This window comes from Xiphophorus hellerii, chromosome 12 (assembly GCF_003331165.1).
Source record: "Xiphophorus hellerii strain 12219 chromosome 12, Xiphophorus_hellerii-4.1, whole genome shotgun sequence".
NCBI classification, from domain to species: Eukaryota; Metazoa; Chordata; class Actinopteri; order Cyprinodontiformes; family Poeciliidae; genus Xiphophorus; species Xiphophorus hellerii.
The window spans coordinates 18,248,713-18,270,884 of record NC_045683.1 but is presented as its reverse complement, the minus strand read 5'-3'; the positions used below and the strand labels follow the sequence as shown (position 1 = coordinate 18,270,884).

The 22,172-nt window shown below is 41.7% G+C and overlaps 2 protein-coding genes across 3 annotated transcripts; both read left to right on the top strand.

Moving 5' to 3' along the window:
- tent2 (terminal nucleotidyltransferase 2) lies at positions 1–6,966 on the top strand. Of its 2 annotated transcripts, XM_032579153.1 has the most exons (15): positions 1–70; positions 374–528; positions 920–1,027; positions 1,089–1,311; positions 1,398–1,512; positions 1,595–1,683; positions 1,748–1,805; positions 2,253–2,319; positions 2,406–2,482; positions 2,578–2,706; positions 2,805–2,848; positions 2,981–3,117; positions 4,604–4,695; positions 5,644–5,723; positions 5,813–6,966. In XM_032579153.1, the coding sequence occupies exons 2-15, from the start codon at positions 410–412 to the stop codon at positions 5,897–5,899; spliced, it is 1,425 nt and encodes a 474-aa protein (XP_032435044.1). In that variant the 5' UTR covers positions 1–70; positions 374–409; the 3' UTR covers positions 5,900–6,966. The 2 variants fall into 2 exon arrangements, with proteins under 2 accessions (XP_032435044.1, XP_032435045.1); XM_032579154.1 differs by lacking the exons at positions 5,644–5,723; positions 5,813–6,966 and having other exon boundaries at positions 2,981–3,131.
- Positions 6,967–8,094: 1,128 nt separating this feature from the next.
- On the top strand, positions 8,095–21,529 carry cmya5 (cardiomyopathy associated 5). The gene is given in 16 exon segments (XM_032578334.1): positions 8,095–8,489; positions 9,221–9,860; positions 9,959–10,444; positions 10,446–11,426; positions 12,038–12,667; positions 15,816–15,911; positions 15,999–16,252; positions 16,775–16,820; positions 16,822–16,900; positions 16,996–17,130; positions 17,273–17,419; positions 17,578–17,725; positions 19,005–19,138; positions 19,220–19,328; positions 19,407–19,583; positions 19,671–21,529. Coding segments are annotated over 16 exon segments (4,428 nt in total). The 5' UTR covers positions 8,095–8,382; the 3' UTR covers positions 19,930–21,529.
- Positions 21,530–22,172: the final 643 nt, after the last annotated feature.

The window sequence follows — 22,172 nt, the reverse complement described above, 5'->3', positions numbered from 1 at the left end:
CGTCATGAGATGAACGCGGAAGTTCTTCAGCTGGGATACTTAGGTCTGTTTACATGTGATCTGAATTTCGGTAAGTGTTACAGGAAGTATGAATGTGGAAAACAAAATGATTTTAAACATTTAGTGACAGGTTAGCTTTGATGCACTCCTCGCCTAAATCTCATTCAGTTTTTTTTTTTGTTTTTTTTTGCTAAATGATGGTTAACATTAGCCAGTTAGCTTCATAAACAGGCACGGCGAGTTTCGGTTTCCTAGGTATCATATCGTCCTGCTTTCTGTGAGTTTGCTATAGTTAGACATGTTCGGGCTTTTCCTCAGCCTCAGTTGATTCCGTTGGATGTATTTCTTTTTTTTTTTATCTCTAAAACTTCAGCAAAGTTGATGTTAGAGCTTGGTGGAGTTCGTCGGCATGTTTCACCGCAACAAGATTTTTGCGCGGCGGGGAGCCACGGATAATACGCCGTATCCTCTGCCACGAGCCCCCTGGTATTCTGACTACCAACACTACCAACCTGAAGCTGCTAACAGGTGAGCCCAACGTAGGAAAACGCTGAACAGGTTCACAGTACAATTGTTTTCCCAATGTTGTCCAAGTTATCCAATCAAGCTCCCATTTCCTTCAGTCCCTGTGTTTCTCTGTAGGTTACAGATGGCAAACAGATAGCTTCCCATATTTGGGTTTACCCATCATTTGCGCACAATCTTCAAACAGGGGTCTTTCCTAGAACACGCATCCATATGCTGGATGTGACTCACTGTCTGTGTGTTTCTCTTGTTTTGCACCAGAGAGCCAAAAACAACCAACAAGACAAAAAAAGTGACACTTTCACTAATCCCTCACATATACAGTTGAAAAAAATGGTTACTTGCTTGATATTTTATGCTCTGAATAATAATTTATCCATTCTCTTTTTTCCAGCTTTAATTTTCTCAACATAGAGCGGTTGCCTCCTTATGCGTGGCAGCCTTCACCGCCCACCTTTGCAGCCTTCCCTCCGCCCCCAGCCGGTGTAATCCGTGGGCGCAAGTAAGTATCCTTTGTTTGGAACTGAGTGACCTCTGCCCATGCTGACCTTTGCTTCTTGCAGGAGGCACCACAACGAGTACAATGCTCATGCTGTCAAACGCCAACGCCTCAACCCGTCGCCGGCCTCCTCTCCAAGATGGATTCCTCATAATAACCTGGCAGTGGGAGAGCCCCCAATGTTCGCCCCAGTGGGGTTTGAACACTTCCATTCCAGTCCGCCGATCACAGAGGTGCTCTCCGAACCACAAAACCTAACGAGCCTTCAGGTCTTCGTCAAGGACAAGGTAGACCTGATCTTTGTAAAGTCTGGAGATGTTTCCATTAAGAAATGATTAGTCTCGGTTAGTGTTGAATGTGTTTGTGCGTCCAGCTGAGTGGTCAGATGGTGGAGCTGTTTGAGGCCTGCCAGCAGCAAACTTCGGATCTGGACAGGAAGGAGGCGTGTCGAGCTCGGCTACAAGGAGACATCCAGAAACAATTTCCAGGTTTGGTTCAAATGGATTTAATTGTCCTCGTACTTTGTCGTTGTCTTTTTTTTAAAATTTTCATTAAGTGTGTTTTTGTCAGAGTCGCGGCTGTACCTGACCGGATCTTCTATGAGTGGACTGGGTTGCCGGAGCAGCGATGCCGACCTCTGTCTTGTGATTAAGGGAAATGTACGTTTGCATCAACCTTACGTTGTTTGTTTTGATCCAAATGACAAATAATTTCCTGCTTCAGAGACGCTGCCGTCCAATGGATGTCCTTCGTCAACTGCATAAGGATTTCAGATCACTCTGTAAGGCAATATAATTTTACATTTTGTTCTAAAACCATCTTGTCTTTCTTCTGTAATCTTTTAATTTTACTTTATCTACTGTATTTCTTCAGTGCCTGAAGAAAAAATTCTTCAAAATATTCACCCCCCTTGAACTTTTTCAAATTTTGTAAGGTTACATGCTCAAGACCTTATGTGATATTAACCATAATGTATTGAATGGATCTGCTGTGGAATGCAAAATGTTTTACAAATAAAATATGAAATGTCTCCACTTTTATATTCACTATCCTTCTTCTGTGATGCTTTGAACTGATGAATACTTTCATCAGTTCAAACTGATAGATATTTTAAATGTTATTTTTGTCTTTGAACCACTAGGAGGAGCTGTTTACCTACTTTAAAGTTCTTTGAGGTTCTCACAAAATCAGCATCTGTAAGTCTCATAATCTCTGTTTTGACGTGCAGCATATTTGGCGAGGATTCAGCTGATTAAAGCTAAAGTTCCCATCCTCAAGTTCAAAGAGAGAAGCAGGTAGGAGCCGTAAGTTACTTGCTTGTGTTTGTATCACAGTTCGATCCTGAATGAGTTTATGTCCATCCTAATCCTCCCCACGTTAGTTTTCTGGAGTTCGACCTGAATGTCAACAACACGGTGGGCATCAGAAACACATTTCTGCTGAGAACCTACGCTTACGGTGGGTGAAGTGGTCAGCAGTGCCTTTTACCTGCAGCCAGCATTGTGACTGGGAAAGAGTCGCTTGGCTAACTGTGTTTTTGTTGACTCCTGCAGCCGACATCAGGGTTAGGCCCCTGGTCCTGGTCGTGAAGAAGTGGGCGGGGCATCACCAGATCAACGACGCCAGCAAAGGAACGCTGAGCAGCTACACGCTGGTGTTGATGGTGCTTCACTATCTCCAGAGTCAGTGAAACCGCACATGCAGAAAAAGCCGACGTTTACTTTGTCTGTTCAGACATAAGGCCTGTCTTAACTTCTACAACTTCCTGTTTTCTTACCAGCTCTTGAACAACCTGTCCTCCCATCTTTTCAAAACACTCATCCTGTAAGTGTGAACTGCCTTTTTATCAGATTTTGAGTCTAGTAAACTCAAATTAAGTCATACTAATGTATTTACATCAGTGGGTTATGTCTAGGTTTTAACTGTGACCCTCTTGTCCTGCGCCCTGATTTTTAGGAGTGTTTTGATCTGCTCATGGATATAGACGAGGTTCCAGACGGACCCAAACACGTCCGGCTCTTCACCTCAACAAACCAGTTGTCTCTGGGCGAGCTGCTGCTGGGCTTCCTCAGATACTACGCCACGCGGTTCAGGTATCGGAGCTGAAGTGAGGCTCATGGACCCGTGCTCATTTTCTCGCTCCCGTTCCTCATCTCGTTCTTCATCTCTCCCTGCCTACTTTTTCCTCCCCTCTCGACTCTTCCGTCTGTCCTCACCTTCCTGCATCCTCCAACTCTCTGGTTTTATGTTTCTGGCTGAGGGGCAGCAGCAGGTGGGACCTTTGGCCTTATCCAGCACTAACATGACATACATGATCCGTGTATTTGCAGAATGTGCCAAGCCAGGTTTGAAAAGTTGAACTAAAAACCTGCTGCATGACCACACATTGATTGATATTTGTACAGGATCAGAACAAGCCATATAATAATTTACTATAACCTCCTTTAAAGATGTACAAAAAAAGCAACTTTAGAATAAAAGTTCATACTTTTAAGAAAGTCCTCCTTAAATTTGAGAGCATTCATTGCTTTCCGTAAAGACCCAGTGTTAAAAAAAAATTTTTTTTGACATCAGTAGCATTGATGTTAGTATTTCCCACACCCTCTGTTACCAGCAGGATGGTACTTGATCTTTTCCTTTAGCTTTTGCCATTATTCTCTCTAGATCAACCAGTCCTGCATCATCTCTTATGTTTTCTTTTCCTCAGCTTTCTACAGGATTTAGGTCTGAGCTCTACGGACTAGGATTCTCTTTAGAGAATGTTCATTTTGTATCTAAGGAACTACTTCTGTGCTGATTTGGTCTTTTGTTTTGATCAGTTTTATTCTCATTTGACCAAAGCACAAAGTTCAAGTTAAAGTGCCAGTTAAGTTTTGCAGGCTTGCAATCAAGTGTTTGGCATGTGAACAACGCCTCTTTGCTACACTTTTCTAACAGTGGGCAATGGGAATTTTTATTTATTTTTTAACAATTTTTTCCACATACTTGAGTCCTAACCTGACCTTGTTTGTCACAGTTTAGGTTATTTTAAGCTTTTAAATTAATTGACTATATATTTTCCATACCCATTTCCTGACTTATAGACGTCAACACACATTTTCCTTACTTGAACGGCACATTCCCTTTTCCTTCCAACCTTTAAGCGTGGTTTAAAGAAAAAGACCTCTTTGTCCTTTCATATTCACACATAAAGTTATGGAGTCCCTAGAAACTCTGATCAGCTCATCGTTTAGGCTAAATTTAACAAAATGGTTCAATAACATTTATTTTGTGAAAAAAAAAAAAAGACATTTCTTCCTTAATGGCAATTATTTTCCCTAATAAACAAATTTACTCAATTTAAAGGCTGGATTTTCAAAGCTTTTCAGTGTGAGATCATTCTGCTGAAATAGAAGATGAAGTAAGGCGCATGGCACCTTTTAAATTTTTTTGCAAGTGGAAGAAGCTCATGTGAACCTGGAGAGTTTGACCATCCGCAGACCTTGCAGTCTGCTAACCGATGCTGAACGATGTGACGACTGCGGCCATGGTGCCAGATCGGCTCTAACAGCAGCTGTGTTGTGATTTGATGTGTTGCAGTTGGGACAAGCAGGTGATCTCTGTGCGCCAGGCCACAACTTTGCCCAAGACCAATTCTAAAGAGTGGAGAAACAAATTCATATGTGTGGAAGGTAAACATTTATATGGCCGTGCCGTGCTGCGGGGCTCACGACTAAAGATGAATTTCAAACCCGACATTTTATTTCTCAAGCTTTGCAGGCTAAAAATGCAACTAAAGTTCAAATCCAAAAATCTCTAGATCTTGTTATCCAGACAGAACTGAACTCCAGAAATGTTCTTTGTCAATTTTCTGTTTGTTTAATTATTTAAAAGTTAAAAATTTCAATTAATTAGAATAACATCAAAAAGTAAATTTCATTGCAGTACTTTGTTTCAAAAAGTAAAATTCTATTGTTTTATCCACATTTATCTTACACAGAATCTCCTGTTAACTTTGGTGGTTTCATCTTTATAGGTAAAGAAAACCCAACATTTGGTTTCTCAGAAAATTACTGGATACCATTTGAGCAAATAAAGGCTTTTCGGATACAGAAATCTTAAATTATGGCCTAAACAATCACGAGGATGTTGTGAAGAAGAGCGAGTCGCAACTTGTCATTGCATAAAATGGCCGTTTATAATGTAGTATCTAAGCAAATTAATAGAAAGTTAGGTGGAGGAAAAACATTTGTTATGCCTTAGCTGAAACCTGAAATTAGTTTGACTGTAATAAAGGAACCTTTAGATGATGATTTATTGCAATAAACCTTTAGTTTAATAAATAGTAAAATAAAGGAAAGACAGATTTATTGACATTTATGCATGTTACTTGCGTCTCTGAACATTATCAGATTTTTTAAATTAAAGTTCATTAAACTGCAGAATGACATTTTATTGTGGTTTATTTTAGTTACCATGCATTTATGAATAGAATAAAAAAAAAATCTAATTATTTAGGTCAGTCAGAACTGACTCAACATAAACAAAGTGACCCAGATTAGAAACATTGCAAATAACCCAACATGAAGCATCACCATGAAATCTGTTTTTTTTATAAATAGTAAATCTTTCTGTTTCAGAGCCTTTCGAGGGGAGTAATGTTGCCAGAGCCGTCCATGAGAAGACTAAGTTTGACACCATTAAAAAGTGCTTTTCTGAGGTAGATAACATTCATCAGGACTCCTTAAATTGTTCTCTGTTCTTAACCACATTCCTGATCTTCTCTCCTCTCTCTCCCTGCCTACGCAGTCGTACCAGATACTGAACGAGAGGAAGGACCTGGTCTCCATCCTGGCGTTGAGAGCCATCATCAATGAGGAGTTAGCGACAAGATGAGCTGACTGGCCTTTCGATGGAAAACGTCGGAGTTGTACAGAGGAAAGTTTCAGCGGCTCAGCAGCACAGACTCAGAGGAGAGGAGGACTTAATGTTCTTAACGGTTGAATGTTTTTGCCGCCACATTTGTGCAATTTCTGATGCTACTGCTATCATAGCAAAAAGAAAATAAACATTGAGTGAAGGTAAACCAGAACACATGAAGGTCACCTCCAGTGGCTGAAAATGGAGAGTCGGAGCAAGATAATTTTTTTTTTTTTATATACAGCTGCTACTTTTTTGCTTTCCTGGATGGAAGTGATATTTTCTCTCATGTAAGGGCTTTAGTGGAACTGACAGCATTTAGGTTTAACATTGTCTTCTCTTCTGAGTTTATCCTCTTTTTGCAGCTGTTCTCAACATCATCCTTCTGAAGACAATTATTTGAATCTGCATTATGCCGACGATTTCTATAACTTAGTGATGTCGAAGCCTTTTTTCTATTTTTATAAGTCAACGTTGACATGTTTTTTTTCTCTCCTGCTGCATTAAGTTAATGATGCCCTGCGTTTTCTCCTGAGCTCTTCTGTGATGTTTGAGTTAAAACGACCACAAACAGCTCATCATTGAAACTGTTCTCCTGGATTTTACAGTTCTTGAGATCGTCCCTCCTCATGTGTGACTTCTCTTCCAGCTGTCGTTAAGGGTTTGAGTCTCAGATACTTTCTAGTTTTATTTGGGCAAACACACCAGTTTACATTTTAAAGAATTTGAATATATATATTTTTTGCTGTTTGCTTTTGTTCTTACTGTTGATTTCCATTTTTCTGGAAATCAAACGCAAAAGCACATTTGTGCTTTGTAGAGTTTTATTGTTTATTTAAAAAAAAAAAAAAATCTCCCAGGACATATAAGTGGTTTTTTTTTGTATAAACTAAAGCTATGCTAGTAGAAGTGCCAAAAACAATTTGATACATTTGTGTATTTCACCAACTACATGGATGATGATGCAAAGTTGCTCAGTCTGGTTTCCACAAAATGGGATGACTGTATAAAGTCAAAATAAATATATATCATTACAGTGATAAGATGAAGTGTTTTTATTATCTTCTCAACTGCTGCTCCAGACTGCATGGGGACATCTTAACAAAACCAGGCTACTAAACACACAATATGTAGATATTTATAGATATAATTTGATAATGATGCACCTTTAACAGGTAAAGTGTCATGAAAATGTATTTTTTGGCAACACTTAAACATTTTAGATCTTTAAATACATTTTAATATCTGACAAAGATAACAGTAGATGCGCAAAATAGTTTTAAATGAGTATTTTGTTTAAGGTTACAAGTCTCCCCAATCTAGCAGTTGTGTTAGCTCTCAAAATGTCTTATAGAATAGAATATAAATACCCTTTATTGTCCACAGAGGGGAACTTGACAGGTGATCAAAACATGTAAATATCCTAACGGTCACAAGCTGATGTCCATATTTCTCCTTCAGGTTTTTCTTTTAAGGGACCAACTTCATCATTCCATTTGCTACAAGTCAGTCATGTTTGAATATTTTAATAAAATGTAAGAGGAACCTTTATGTTCTCTTTGATCACCATTGGGTTTGGCTGTAGAACAGAATACATCATCAACACTGCTCTTAATTTAGGCCAGAGGTGCTTTAGATATTGTTTTAAGTTCTTTTGTAATATCCTGGAAAAGTTGTAGACGCTCTCTTGATAACCCAGCAACTCTCAACTGGATACTATAAGTATCAACTGGTCTAAACGCCAATAAAATGCACCAAAGTTTGTCACTGTAACTTCACAAAAGGTGAACAGTTTAAAGGGTTATGAATACTTTTGCATGGCGCATTGTGTCTGAGGAAAGGTAATCTTATGAGTCATCATCTGTCGAGTTAGTTCAGTCAGTTAGTTGATTGTTTCTACTTATGGTGGTTTGACGGCTTATTAAGCCTAATTTTATGACTCCAGCATAGTGCCAGCAATGCTAGGTGGCAGATATGTTACAAAACATGTGTCTGCTTTTGAGAAGTACCCCATCTCACCAGCAGCAAGGGGAGCAGAGGTACAGTTTCAGCACAAGGCCTATTTATAACTTGGCAAACGGGGGTTTTGAATTTAAAGCTACATTACCTCTGTTGGCCATGAGCCACTGGACCTCACAAGGGTGCAGCGTCATAAAAGACTTGTTCTACCATCTGAAAATCTGGGTCTCTGTTTCAGGCCACCTGCAGGTGTGTTTATCTTAATTAACTAATTAATTATAGCCTTTCTTTATGTCTCCTTTGCCCCTCTCTTATCTACACTCCCCTGTTTTCATACCCCACGCTATTTCTGTCCCTCTCTGAGTCAGAGACGAAGCTCACAACTTTGAATGACACAAACAGACAGACCAACTCCCAATTCGGAGTAACTGTAGTCTAAAACACACAAAAAACCAAACCTCGGAGAGCTTAAAGCAAGATAACCAGAGAAAATTGCCAAAATGGAGGAATCTGAAAGTCTGGACTCTGAAATGACTGAGCTGCAGGAGTTTCAGGATGAAGCTCTCAGCCAGGATGATGAAGACGAAGTGGAAGAACTCCAGAACAGGTACTTTTTCAGCCTGATTTACTTGCTGATAAACTTCACCAATAGGTCATTTTGCTTTTGTGTTGAGAGGTTTCTCCTATCTTTGCAGATGAAACACCAGTGTTTTCAATTTGTTACACATTACTGACTTTTCCAAAGAAGGAAAATATACAGAGCATTAATACCTAAATACCCAGTCAGGTTCTCTCAATGCTTCACATTGGGGTGCGTCAGCAACACTGACTCAATGTTTCACCTTTCATTTATCATGCTTTGAATTGACCTTGCTTTGTCATAAATAATGGAAGACACTGGTATGTTGGGTATATCTGAGAAAGCCAGGTATTTCTTCTTGAGCATTACATGAATGACGTTTTGTGGACGTCACCTTACCGTAACCCAGCAAGGGGCGAGGTGTATTCATAGCCCAGGGGACAGCTCAGGGTTTTTGGAGTATCTCTCACTTTGGCAGCCTGGCTCTAGACATCTGTCCCAACACAGCAGTTCTACAGTGCTCGAGTAATCCTCTTAAGAAGTAAAATTATGTGCTACCTTATTTTCACCTCATATTTGTCAAGCTGCAAGACATGAATCCAGGTCAGTGTTGCTCAAATGTGTTTTGATTTGATTCATTAGTTTGTTCTCTGCTCGGATTTCCAAGAGCAGAGCCAGAAAGATCTCCTCTTGCACTTGAATGGCACAAACAGCCTGCTCTCCTGCCTCTGACTCTGTCTGTTTCTCTCTTTTTCAAGTCTGCGAGAAGTCATCCAGGACCAGTCCGTGAAGCCCAAACTTCAGTGCCTCATGGTGGACCCGTCTTTTTCCATGGTGACAGTTCAGAGTGAGGACAGTGGTATTGTTTGGGAGACGGCCTCCAGCCGTTGCTCTACACCCTGGGCATCGGAGGCGAGCTCCACTTCTGAGGCTTACAGCATGGAAGGCTCAGGAGGTGCGGGGAAGATCACCATTGTCTTCGATGAGGACAAAGTGGTCCGAAGGAGGACGAGATCCGGGGGAAGAAGCAGCAGGTTGGGAGACCGGCTAAGCCGACCTGGTAGTTCAAGGTCAGCTTCGGCTTTGGGAGTAGAGAGACCAGAGATGGTAGAAGTTTCTCTCCCTAACATCAAAGAGGAGAAAACACCAACAGAGGATGACTTGGAGGAGATAAAATCCAAAGATCAGCAGCTGTTCAGTTTGATATGTGAAGGATATGAGATTCTCAACATCAGAGTGCCGTCCAAACTTCCCACTGTGGACGAAGAGGAGACTACAGACCTGCAGGACAATTTGTCTTATCTAGACCAGACTCCAAAGATCAGGTCCAGAAACCAGCATGACTGGGCACATCACAGGGACCAGTTGGAAGCAGAGCAGACACCGGATCATGCTGAGGTAAGTAGCTGAGATATTTTTATTTTCACTTTATTCATGCTGCAGATCTAAACATGAGAAAGTCTTTCTGGGTTTGAGTCATCTCAATCTCTCAATAGGCCTCAAAAGAAACTTCACAGCCATCGCCGGACAAACTGCTTGGATCCACAACGTCAGAGACAGAGAGCATTGCTGACATTGACTACATCGAAAAGTTCACTCTTTTGGATGTGGCAATACCTGGAGAGGAAGCTCCACAGCTACAGCAAGAGGAAGAGAAGTCGCCTGGAAAAGCCCAAACGGAGCAGCAGGAATCCTTAAAGGAGGCAACCGAGGATGGTGCGTCTGTGTCCGAAGACTCTTTTGTGTTTGTCACAGATGCTGACATAGTTGGGGAACACCTGGATGAGGTCTTCTATGGAGAAGGACCTCCCATAGAGGCACTGAAGGAGAAGCAGGAAGGCATTGAAAGGATGAGATCAAGACGTGAGAGCCAGCGATCAATGATGGATGGTGGTTTGGTGTTGTTTGAAAGTGAAGAGACCATCCTTACTCCTATTTTTATCTCCCCGGGGCCCCCCAAGATCATTGACCCCATTCTCCTAGGAGGAGCCCACTGCCATGTCTTTCATGTACTCAGACCTCTATGAGGATGCTGTGGGGGAAAAGAGAAGGAGTGATGAAGAGTACTCAGAGGCGGAGAGTGTGGTGTCTGAGAAATCCTACAAGAGGCGGCTGTCAGATTCAGATGAGGCGGATGGGTACCTGGAGAAGTTCAGGCTGAAAGATGAAACACCAGCGGTGGACGTTCAGTCAGAGTCATCAGAGGATAAGGCTGGGGGGAGGATGATGTGGCCACAGAATAAGTTTGAAATGACAGGATGCTTAATCAGAGCAGCAGAAGATGAAGAAGAGGCAGAAATGATAAAAAGCGATGATGTGGAGACACGGGAGGAGCGTGAAATACTTAAAGAGAAAGAGGAACATCAAACAGAAATAGAAGGAAAACAATCATCAGTGAGACGCCATGATGAAGGTTTAGGGGAAATCCCAGAAGAGCCATGCCAGGTGTCTAAATCAGTGGATCAGAAGGAGAGTAAACAAGAGGAACAGGCAGTGGAGCCAAGCACAGAAAAATCAATCGAAACTCCCCAGATGGAAACAAAAGTGAATGAAACTTCACAGGGCAGAGATGAGACGGTCACTGAACAAAGTTTTACTGAAACAGAACCGCCATGTGAGCCACAAAGAGAGGCTGAAAACGTGTCTGGGCTTCCTGGGGTGACACCAGACACAACACCATCCACACTACCTGAGAGCAGAGTGGATCCTCCAGCCAACACTGAACCCACTGTACTGTCAGAAACCAGGGAAAGGAGCTCGTGTGAAGAAGGAGCCCCTGTTGAGCCAAAGATGGAGGCTGCTGGTGAGAAATATCCACCTGAAGTAGTAGCTGAAGTGAAAGAAACTGGAGTTGCAACACTCACCTCAACTGAACTCCTCACAGAATCAAAGGCACCCTCTGAAGTATCTGTGCATGAGGACAAAGAAGCAGTGTCTGCAGATGCTGGCCCCTCTAGAAGTCATCACTGACTGTGACTGCGCAGTGCAAACAGTGGAGGAGGTGATGGAGAAAGCAATGGATGACGAAGAGATCCAGAACCAAGTTAAGACTGATGTACAGGAGGTCATAGAGGCAATACCGCTTGCTCCTGAGGCTGAAGATCATCTCAAGCCCCTAACAGAGGAATTTTCTGAGCAGAGTAAGCCTGCAGCTGTTGATCTGGAGTCTGGTGTTGACACTGAGACTTCAGGGGAAATAACCCAACCTGCAAAGCCCAAAGAAACCAACAAACATCACCAGACGGAGCAAGAAAACACAACTGACTGTGAATCAGACAACCTGCAACAAACAGCAGAATCCACAACTAGACTGTCTGGAGAGGACGTAAGGATCTGTGTGCAGGACGTAGTGAATATAGGTGATGAGTTAATCCTCCTTGTTCCCAAAGGACAGGCTGTAGAGATGGACATACAGATTGATCAGTGGTCAGAGCACATTATTAAAGAGATGGTTTCTACTCCTGAACCTGACATCTCATCTGAAGTTCAGGCACCGGAGCCTCAAGTCGAAGAAGAACCAATAGTCGCAGAAATAGAAGAACTTTCCAGTAATGAGTTGGACTTGAAGCCTTTAACTACCTGCACCTGAAGAAGAAGCCAGCACTGAGGACCTGGAGAATCAAGAGGACAAACTCACCTACTCTCTGTTGAGAAGTTTCACTCCTCAGGAGGATTTATCTGAGCTTTGTGTAGATGATGTACATGCAGAAGAATCAGAACAAAAAACAGATCTACGGGAGGTGGAGGACAAACCAGAAATAAACCTTCCTAAAGAGGAAGCAGAGCCTTGTCTTGATCTGCACAGTGAAGATGCAGAACAAATTAAGGAGGAAAGTGACACAGTTGTTGTTGAAAGTAAGGAAGAAGCGGTCGATGACCTTGGGTATGAAGTGATCGGAGAGGAAGATGCAAAAGCTATTCTTGAATCTGCAAACCAGAGAGAAGAAGAAGATGAAGATGATGAGTCCCATCGGAGACCTGAGGAGAAGATGGAGACGGAGGTAGAGAAGGACGAGCTCAATGAAGCAGATTATGAAATTATTGATGCAGAGGAGGAGAGTCAGGCCCGCCTGGCTGCGGAGCTGCAGGGCATGGACTGGTTCTGTCACACCTGTGGATGTCTGCTGCTAGAGGATCAGTGCAGGTCTGCAGAGCATCTCGATCACCAGGTCTGCTCAGTGGAAAAGGCCTATGAGGATGTCAAGGTCAGTGAAAGGGGTTAAACCTTGGATATGAAGTTATTTGGGGTTAGATTTGCATTTTTCTACTTTTTGACAGCAGGAAGACAAAAGACAGGAAGTGTCCAGATTACATCAGATGTCCTTCATTAACATGAATCCATGCAATATAATAAAAAATAAAAACTAGGCTGCATGAATCACATGTTGTTTTGTTGTTCAGATATGTTTTGCCCACATATCTGATTATGTTTTGTAAACTCAAAGTAAAAAGCCTAACAGCTCATATCTCACATATGAGTCAGAATGTTTTGCCCAAAGAAAGATATTAGGATTAATAATTTTGAATTACAGTTTCTCCACTGACTCAACTGTTAGTTGATCATATTCGTATCCAATAAAATGTGGGTTTACACTCAAAGTTCGTGAACATTTTTAATTGTAAATTAAAAACAAAGTATTTCGGAAATAAGGAAATGTATTGTAATTTATTGTCATACAGTAGTATAAAAAGGTTATTATGTATCTTTTTTATGTGGTATATGCGCAGATATGTGTCTCTTTTACAATAACCAGAACACTGAAGTTCTCTTAAGTTATTTTTTTCCGTTAATGTTTGTCCACATCCATCAGTACTCGACACACAACTTTCCCAGGATTTCCTATCTGTTAAACTCCAATTGACTTAGTTTAAGACATGTAAAACTATAGCTAAGACTAGCAAATTAGATTAATGCAAGCAAATGATAATGTTTGGGGGGTTAACATTTCTTTTTACAACCTTTGACTATTTGAAAAGGGTGATAAAAGGTCACGTATTGCTGGTGGAGGTTCCCGCATGGTGTTTAGTCTTCCCAATTTTTTTTTTACAGAATCCCACAAAAAGGCTTTTTTCCCCTTCAGTGTCAGCTCTGTACAATTTGCTCTTTATTTAAAAATGAATGTGGCCCATTGAGGGAGTAGTCCTCTTGCAACCAATAGATTGTGGGTTTGATTCCAGTTTCCTCCTCTGCAACATGAGAAAGTGACTCAGGGCAAGGCACTCAGCACCCAGATTGCCTGCCAATCTGTGTATCAGTTTATGAATGCGTGCATTTGTGAGTGTGCATGTAAACGCAGCTCCACTGGGTACTTTTAGTGGTTAGCATATTAGCTCTTTCTAACTTCTCTCAATGTATAGTTAAAATAGTTAGCAGGCCTCTTTAAACCCACACCTGGAGACTGAGTTCAGCAAAACAAGCTCTCTTCTGATTGGTCCGTTTGAACAGCCGCTATCCAATCAGTTCCAGGTGTTTATATTGTAAAATGGAAACTCAACAGGCAAATGCAGAGAGCGGTTGAGTTTTATGTACAATCTGGATGATTTTGCATTGGAAATACAAAATATTTTCTTCTATTGTACAAACGCTTTTTCAGGCATTTTTGTTGTGCAATGCTACAATGAATGGAACAGAATATAATCGGCCTTTTTGCTTTCTGACAAGCTGAAATCAAACAGCAGTTTGTTATCACACATTTCCTTTACTTTATTACAACATGGGTCAGTAATGTGCATATTAGCAGGGCTACGTTTCACATAATTCACAAGGCTTGAGTTACTCAGATATAAATCGTCCACTGACCCTGTGAGACTCTCAGACTGCAGCCAGCACATTGACTTGTTATGATGCAAAGCTCCACTTTGATGGATGAAAAGGCTCGGTGTGACATTAGGAAGCAGAGACTGACATGCGATCTGTTCACCCACTCTTGTTTTCTGTCTCATGATCAGTAAGGCGTCACAAAAAAATGTTTTCATTTATGACTATACCTTCTAACGATCAGAGAAAAGGATTTTGCGTGGAACTGAGAATCCGCAAAAGCTTCGACTTTGCAAAACAGCTCCACGAAACGTGACCCTGCAATCAGCCTTTTCCAATTGCATCCCTGCTACATTTCATCGTGTAATTGAGAGTAAATGAAAGAAAGGGAAGCTGATGCGAACTTATAATTTCCAGATGATATTTGAACCGGGCTGAGTGTTTATGTGACGCCGTATTTATGTAAAACTCTGACAGCTTGACAGCGATTGAGGAAAAGATCAAAGCTGCAACGCAGCGGAAAGAAGTGCAGCCCATTCAGACCCTCCACATAGCAGAAAACCGATCCCGACAAGTTAACCAAAACAACTCAGCAAATCTGAATCCGGGCCAGTTTTCTGAGGCTAGAATGGACTCTCCCCTCCCTCGCCTCTTAACACAGGCAGAGAGAGCAGACTCACTCATTCAGGGTAGCCTGTGAAGACGTTTCTGTGGACTCCTGCTGTCAGGGAATGATCAGTGTCCGGAGCTTACAGATGAGGATGGAAGCTGAAACACTTGGAACGGGTTCAGTCCTAGGAGGTAGCGCCGTTCGACAGTTTCTATACCGCTACCATTGGGATTTCATGTGACAACAAATACAAAGTGGTTCATAAAGATGTACATTTGTATTCAGAGCCCTTTTTTTGTCTTTTGTGGTACATCTCTATCAGATTTACTAGCATAAAGACAGAATGTTTTGCTGATTCTTCTTCACAACAAAGCTCAGACAGATTGGAGGCAAAGCATCTGTGAACATCATTCTTGAGCTTGTCGTTGAACCACCTGAAGATGCTGTAATGTTTACCATTCTATTTTAGCTCAGGCTGCAATTTTGTGTCATTTTCCTGGTGGAAGTCGAACCTCATCCCTCAATCTAAAGCCTCTGTCAGGTTTTGTTTCATGTCAGCTTGCATTTGCACCTTTCATCTTCCTGTCACCAGCTTCTTTGTTTCCGTTTATGAAAGACACAGTGCTGGCTCCACATGTTTCATGGCGTTGAAGGCGACATGCAGTGTTACTTTCCCACCACAGTGGAGTTTTTATTTGGGCCAAACATGTTCAAATTTGGTCTCATCTAACCAAAACATATTCTTGTAGGGTTTTTTCTACATGATTTATGGCAAAGTTGAAATTTGACTTGTCAGGATTTCCTTCTTGCTCCTCTTCCAAATGATCAGATTTGCAGAGGGTAAAATATGGGTATAAATAGGACATAGAGCCCACTATATATTGTGCATATAACCTTGATTGTTCTTTTATGTGATGCTCATTATGACTCTGCACCTACCTTATTGTTCTCTTAGGTACAGAATATGTTTGATCTTGTCTGACAGGAGACTTTGGGTAGCTGGATCTCAGAGCTTCAAGCCAGATCAGAGAACATCGAGGACCTGGTGTCCGAGCTGGAGCTGGCCTACAACTCTGTAGAGGTACGGTGTTTTTAGCATCTGGTCGCCGTGCGAGCCGGTGTAATCCAAACACGCTCTCTCTCTGTCTCGACTCTCCTGTTGTCCTAGGACCAGTTCACGGAGAGCCAGGCAGCCATGCGGGCGCAGAACGAGGAGATGATGGCTCTGGTGATGGAGCAGTACAACACCATGTCCATCAGCATGGAGGAGGAGAAGAAAGCCAAGCTGGAGCAGCTCTATGACAAGATCGTCTCCTACCAGGAGAACATAGACTCGGCCAAAACCACTCTGGATACCACGGCCAGGGAGGCTGAGACGGACGCCAGAGTAAGTCCTGGACACGCGCTTGACTGGATTTATCGGTTTGGTAAATGATTCAAACGTTGTAACAAAGATCTTTAATCTTTTCTGCCACCAGTCGTCAGAAGACATTCACGCAAGGTATTTACACCGTTTCTTGCTCTGCACATGCAAAACTTGCTCAACTTGTTCAGCTCCACAAGATACATTGTGTACTGATTTAATTTCCTCTGACATTTGCACCATTCAGACACTTATATGACTTTTAAATTAAATATTTTGGCACTTTTTTACAGTATTTTGTCTGAAGGGCACTTATTTCCCTCCTGTTTTGTTGAATCAATGAAAGATAACATTGATAGATGTATAACATTTTAGCACCACAGGGTGATTCCCAAAGAGCTACTAGCTGACAGCTTCCTTCTCAGGTCCAGTGTTAAATCTTTGCAGATTTTCTTTTTTGATAAACACTAAAAAACCCAAAGAGCCCATAATAAAATCACTTTAACAGGCTACAAAATGTCCGGCTTTCTGAAACTAAACCCAAACTAACTCATCCTGACTCCAAACATTTGTACGGACAGACTCCAAACTGCTCTGGACTCAGCCTTGACGCTGGAGCTGGGTCCTAAGGGGACTGCTGGTGTTCGAGGATTACACCAAGACCAACTCCTCAAGTTCAAACCTCGCACAGCGCAAAGGGATTCCAGGTAGCTCTCTCTCTCTCTCTCTCTGCACATGAATCTTCTGCATGTCTCTGTCTGTGTTGCATTTGTTCCGGTTGCTGATGGTGTGATTCCCTCAGTGCCCCAGAGGCCCACTCTGCAGCCCCAGGAGCGCGGCTCAGCCTCCGGCAGCAGCGTCACCGTTTACTGGAAAGTCAGTCCAGGAGACATCATAGACTGCTTTCAGGTCTACTGCGTGGAGGATCCACAAGGAGGTGAGAACAGGGAGTTAGTGGCAAGTTAGAGTTGCCACTAACTCCCTGATCAAATCAGGGAGTTAGTTATTTTTAAAAATGTCTCTCTATATATATGTATATCTATATATATACTTCCATTGGTGGATTTTACTGCGTCCAGCTGTGTCAGAGGAATATCGCGTGACGGTGAAGGAGAGCTACTGCGTTCTGGAGGACTTGGAGCCTGACAGGAAGTACAAGGTGTGGGTGATGGCCGTCAACTACACAGGCTGCTCTCTGCCCAGTGACAGACTCATCTTCAGAACAGGTCAGCACACATCTTGAAGTTTAATTTTCTTTTCATTTGGGCTGATAAAACGGCAGAATCTTTTTGTTTTAATTCTCTTATTTTTACGCCGGAAAGAGCTTGAATTTTATATCCAGTGTTTTAAATGTTTCCTGCCTTCCTGCTGTTGTTTCTGGCAGCTCCTTCTGTGCCAGCGATCGACACAGAGCACAGCAGCGTCATGTGGGACTCCGCCACGCTGAGGTGGAGCTCAACTAATCCGTCTCCAGGACTGAGTTACACTTTGGAGTACTGCCGACAGTATGAACTGGAGGGAGAGGGACTCAGGTGGGGATCTCCTGGTGGGAATGACACACATCTTAAACAGTTCATTTCTGGTACCAAAATATGGATGTTCTTCAAACAATTTTGTCAAATTACAGCCACAAACTTCTATGTAATTCACTGGGAATTTATCTCGGGGACCAACACAAAGTAGAAAGAAAATGATATGTAAAGTTTTTAATTGGTTTTACAAATACAACTCTGGGGGGAAACAAACGATGTATTTAGATCCCTCTATCATCCCATCAACTCTGAGTTGCTTGATTCTGTTGAAGAAACGCATATCCAAAGCAAGATGCTGCCACCACCAGGTTTTGCAGTAGGGATGGTGCGTTCAGGGTTCAGGGTGCGGTGTTTGTATAAAGTCCCAAAAGTTCAATTTTGGTCCCATTGGAGCAAGGTATGTTCTTCCATCCACATACATATATGACTTTAGTAAATTGAAAATAGCTTTTAGCGGCTTTATTTTAACAATAAATTTGTTCTTTATTGAACATAAACATCGGATTTGTGGAGTGCACAACTAATCGCCCTGCTGGATTGATACTGAGATTAAACTATTCATGGGTATCAGAGTAAAGGGCACTAATGACATGTTCAAGACAAACTTTTAAGATTTTTTGCAAAAAAACTGTCAAAACATTTTGTTTTTCTATTAATTACCAGTTTCTCAGTATTTCTCTTCTTTGTGATGGTCGATCACACTAAATTTCAATTAAACAAAGTGAACCTTTGTGGTTGTAACCCAACAAAAAGTGAAACATTTTAGAAGGTGTGAATACATTTGCAAGGCACTCTATCTTTACAGTGCATTTTTTTCTGTTACATTTTATTATATATAACATACAGTACAGACCAAAAGTTTGGACACACCTTTCTAATTCAATGGGTTTTCTTTATTTTCATGACTATTTATAAGGCAAGAAATCCCACTTATTCACCTGACAGGGCACACCTATGAAGTGAAAACCATTTCAGGTGACTACCTCTTGAAGCTCATCAAGAAAATGCAGAGTGTGTGCAAAGTAGTAATCACAGCAAAAGGTTGCTACTTTGAAGAAACTAGAATATAAGGGCTATTTTCAGTTGTTTTACACTTTTTTGTTTAGTGCATATTTCCACATGTGTTATTCATAGTTTTGATGCCTTCAGTGTGAATCTACAATGTCAATAGTCATGAAAATAAAGGAAACTCATTGAATTAAAAGGTGTGTCCAAACTTTTGGTCTGTACTGTACATGTCAAAGCAATGCATGTGCTGCATGTGGTTGTGTGTTTTCAGATCGCTCACGGGAATCGAAGGGTGTGAGCAGACGGTCGTCCTGCAGCCGAATGAGAACTACCTGTTTTACATCAAAGCTGTGAATCAGGCTGGTGCCAGTGAGCAGAGTGAGGCTGCACTCGTTTCCACTAAAGGTACAAAAGCCTTAAATCTCTGTATTTGTTTGTGGCTGTTTAATTTCTATGTAGTTTTGCTCACATCTGTCTTGTTTTTAGGGACCAGATTCCAGCTGCTAAAGTCCTCTGCTCACCCGTCTCTGAAGCTGTCAGATGATCACGCCAAGCTGCAGTACTCCCATGACGCTCACCACGCCACAAACAAGGAGTATGCTTGACCCAGAAACAGCTGCTTTTCGTAGCCTGTAGGTAAAATTTTATGTAGCCACAGTTTGTTTGTTTCCAGGTGTCTGTCCATCCTGGGTGAGTTGCTGCCTCCACGAGGGATCTACTACTGGGAGACACTGGTGTCAGAAAGTCCAGCTTACAGGCTTGGAGTAACGTGCAGTGCAGATAATCTGAAGAGCGCACTCGGGGAAAACAGCTCCTCATGGTGCTTGCAGTGCAGTCCTGGACCATCAGGGTGTGCAAAGGAAAACCACTATTCATTATGAAGGAACTTCTTGTTATGATTTGAGTCTAAAGTCTTTACGCTCCTCTTTCTGTCCAGCTGTAGGTATCAGTTACTCCACAGCGACGTTCAGTCCTCCGTGTTTGTCACTGAGAGTCCTGAGCGAGTGGGAACCCTCCTGGACCACCAGCTGGGATGTCTGTCTTTCTACAACGCCCACAGCGGCCAGTTGTTGGGCTCCTTCCCGCAGCGCTGCGGCCAGCCCTGCCGCCCTGCTCTGGCCCTGGATCAGCCAGGCAGCTTGCAGGTCTGCATGGTGCCGGAAATACCCGAGTTTACAAAGGACAGCTTGCTCTGACACTCGCCTCGCTCACTGTAAGGTTTACGAAAAACACTGGACATTTATTGGTTTTATATGATCTCAGTTTGTAATGACTCAAAATGACCACTGCTGGAGAATACCGTTAGTAACCTGATTATAAATGTGCGTTTTTTCTAAAACATACATTTACAATCAAAACTGATTTCTTAGAAGCAAACTAAATTAAATGTGTTATTATATCTTATAGCAGAAGTTATAAACCTCCCCTTCGCACCAGACTGTGACAGCAATGTGACATAAAATCAGCCAGAACATGTCGCCCACAGTTTTAAATATGCTCCAAACCTCTGTGGTGAGATAGTTATGGGTCGGTGTCATGGTGACTAACTATCTGGGTTTGGGTGCTGCATGGAGCTGTGGTGGTTTATCCGTGAAGTGTGGCCCAGACACACCTAAACGTCTTGAGCAACTGAGTTTGGAAAGGCGAGGTTGTGACACCAGCTAAATGGCGATGACTCAGCTGCAAAAAATAAAAACAAAAAAAAACAACAGAATGACTCCAAACTGCTGAAGTGAACAATTCACACTCTGAAAAACAAAACACTAAACACCCTCCCTCTTCTCGCTCTTCTTGCACAAAGAGCTCAACATGTGCAAAATGTGAAATTTGGATGCGCACACCTCCAAATTTCACATACCGTTTGACAGAGTTCGTGGGGATGAAATTTAGTTTCAAAATGTGTTTCTCTTGCTCCTAAAGACAACTCCTGGCATGTTCAGCAATGACGAAGGATGAGGAAGAGGAAGAAAACATTATGACTGTAGTTCCCTCCCGACACATTATCACCAAAGTGGTGGTGGAGGTGCAGAAACCTTCCATGTAAAACCAATGTGATTAAATTTAGTGAAGCTGTTACAACTGTAGTCAAATAGTCTTGGACATTGGAGAGTCTCAGTGAGGGTGACCTAAGTTTTCAGATTATTTTGTTTTTTCAAGAGACAATGGAAATGCTGTGGTAATTTTGTAACGACTCATCCATGTTTGAGTTTTGTACTGTTTTAAAACCGTTTTATGTTTTTCTACATGTTACATGATCTGGTGGGCATGTTGTTAAATCAAACATCGTTTGCATTTTGTGTATGTAGTTCAGGGCTTCTCTTCTCATAGTACGACTGTAAGTTTATACTTCCAAGCTGATAGTTGCACCTTTCAAACTGTTTCATACTGTGAAGTTTTTTGTTGTGGCTCTTTGTTTGTTTTTTGTAAATAACCTTTTTAAACAGAAGTGGTGTCTCGTCAGCCTTATGTGTTACTGAAACTCTTTATTTTTCTTATTTTGTAAAATAATTTTCTTTTGTGAAAAGTCAGAATATTTTCCATCGACAAAAAAGAGATAATTTGTTGGTTTAACGTCATTTCACCACTAGAGGGCCGCAACACGCCGTCTGCTGTAATGTTTTCCTGTACATTTTCCCTAGAAATCTCCTGCACAAAAAGAAATAATAAAACAAGGCCTGACTTCACTCTAAACCAGTACGATGAAAAGGACTCACACATTTGTAGAAATACTAATACTTACTGATCTATTTCACTAATTCAAACTTCTATGTTAAAAATAAAAAGGCCTTTTGAAGCCTAACATCACCCACTGTTGTACTTTTCCAGAGGCGACAATGTTCAGTTATTTTGCAGCCACTCACACCTTTTCTAAGCGAGGAGAGAAAGTGGGACAGAGGAAGCCACACACATGCAACCTATCAGGACACTTAGTGGCCTCGGCTTCAGGAGTTGGACTGCTCTGCTGCTGCCTGACTTTTCTGAAATTATGCTTTCTGCCTTCCTGTAGGTGAGTGGCTAGGAGATTTTTGTTGGTATAGCTCAAGTAAAAATTAATGTTTTGTAACAGGGAACGGTTTTAGTTCAATTTTCTAGTTTTTCCTAAGAAAAGAATGAACACCTTGAAATTGATCACAGTTGGATCGGTCTACAGTGCCTTGGGAAAGTATTCAATTCAAAGTACTTTTATACTATTAATCTCAAAGGGAAATTATATTCCTAGCCATTTAATGTATCGTAGCTCAGCCACAAGCCTCAGAGTATTTCAAAGAGATTTTATACAATAAACCAACAACAAATTGTGCTTATGGCAAAGTGGGAAGAAAAAATAAGTTTTTCCAACTAATAGTTGTACTCTGCCTCTATATTCCGACACTCCTAAATAAAATCCAGTACACACAGGGGGCATAACAGAAAGGCCAGGGGAAAAGTAGCGGAGAAG

Bases quoted from the DNA above. Each gene is read 5' to 3' on its own strand.
- tent2 (XM_032579153.1), top strand. From the start codon at position 410: ATGTTTCACCGCAACAAGATTTTTGCGCGGCGGGGAGCCACGGATAAT. The intron at 2,483-2,577 runs GTGGGTGAAGTG...TGACTCCTGCAG, and splicing joins GCTGAGAACCTACGCTTACG to CCGACATCAGGGTTAGGCCC. The intron at 2,707-2,804 runs GTCAGTGAAACC...TTTTCTTACCAG, and splicing joins GGTGCTTCACTATCTCCAGA to CTCTTGAACAACCTGTCCTC.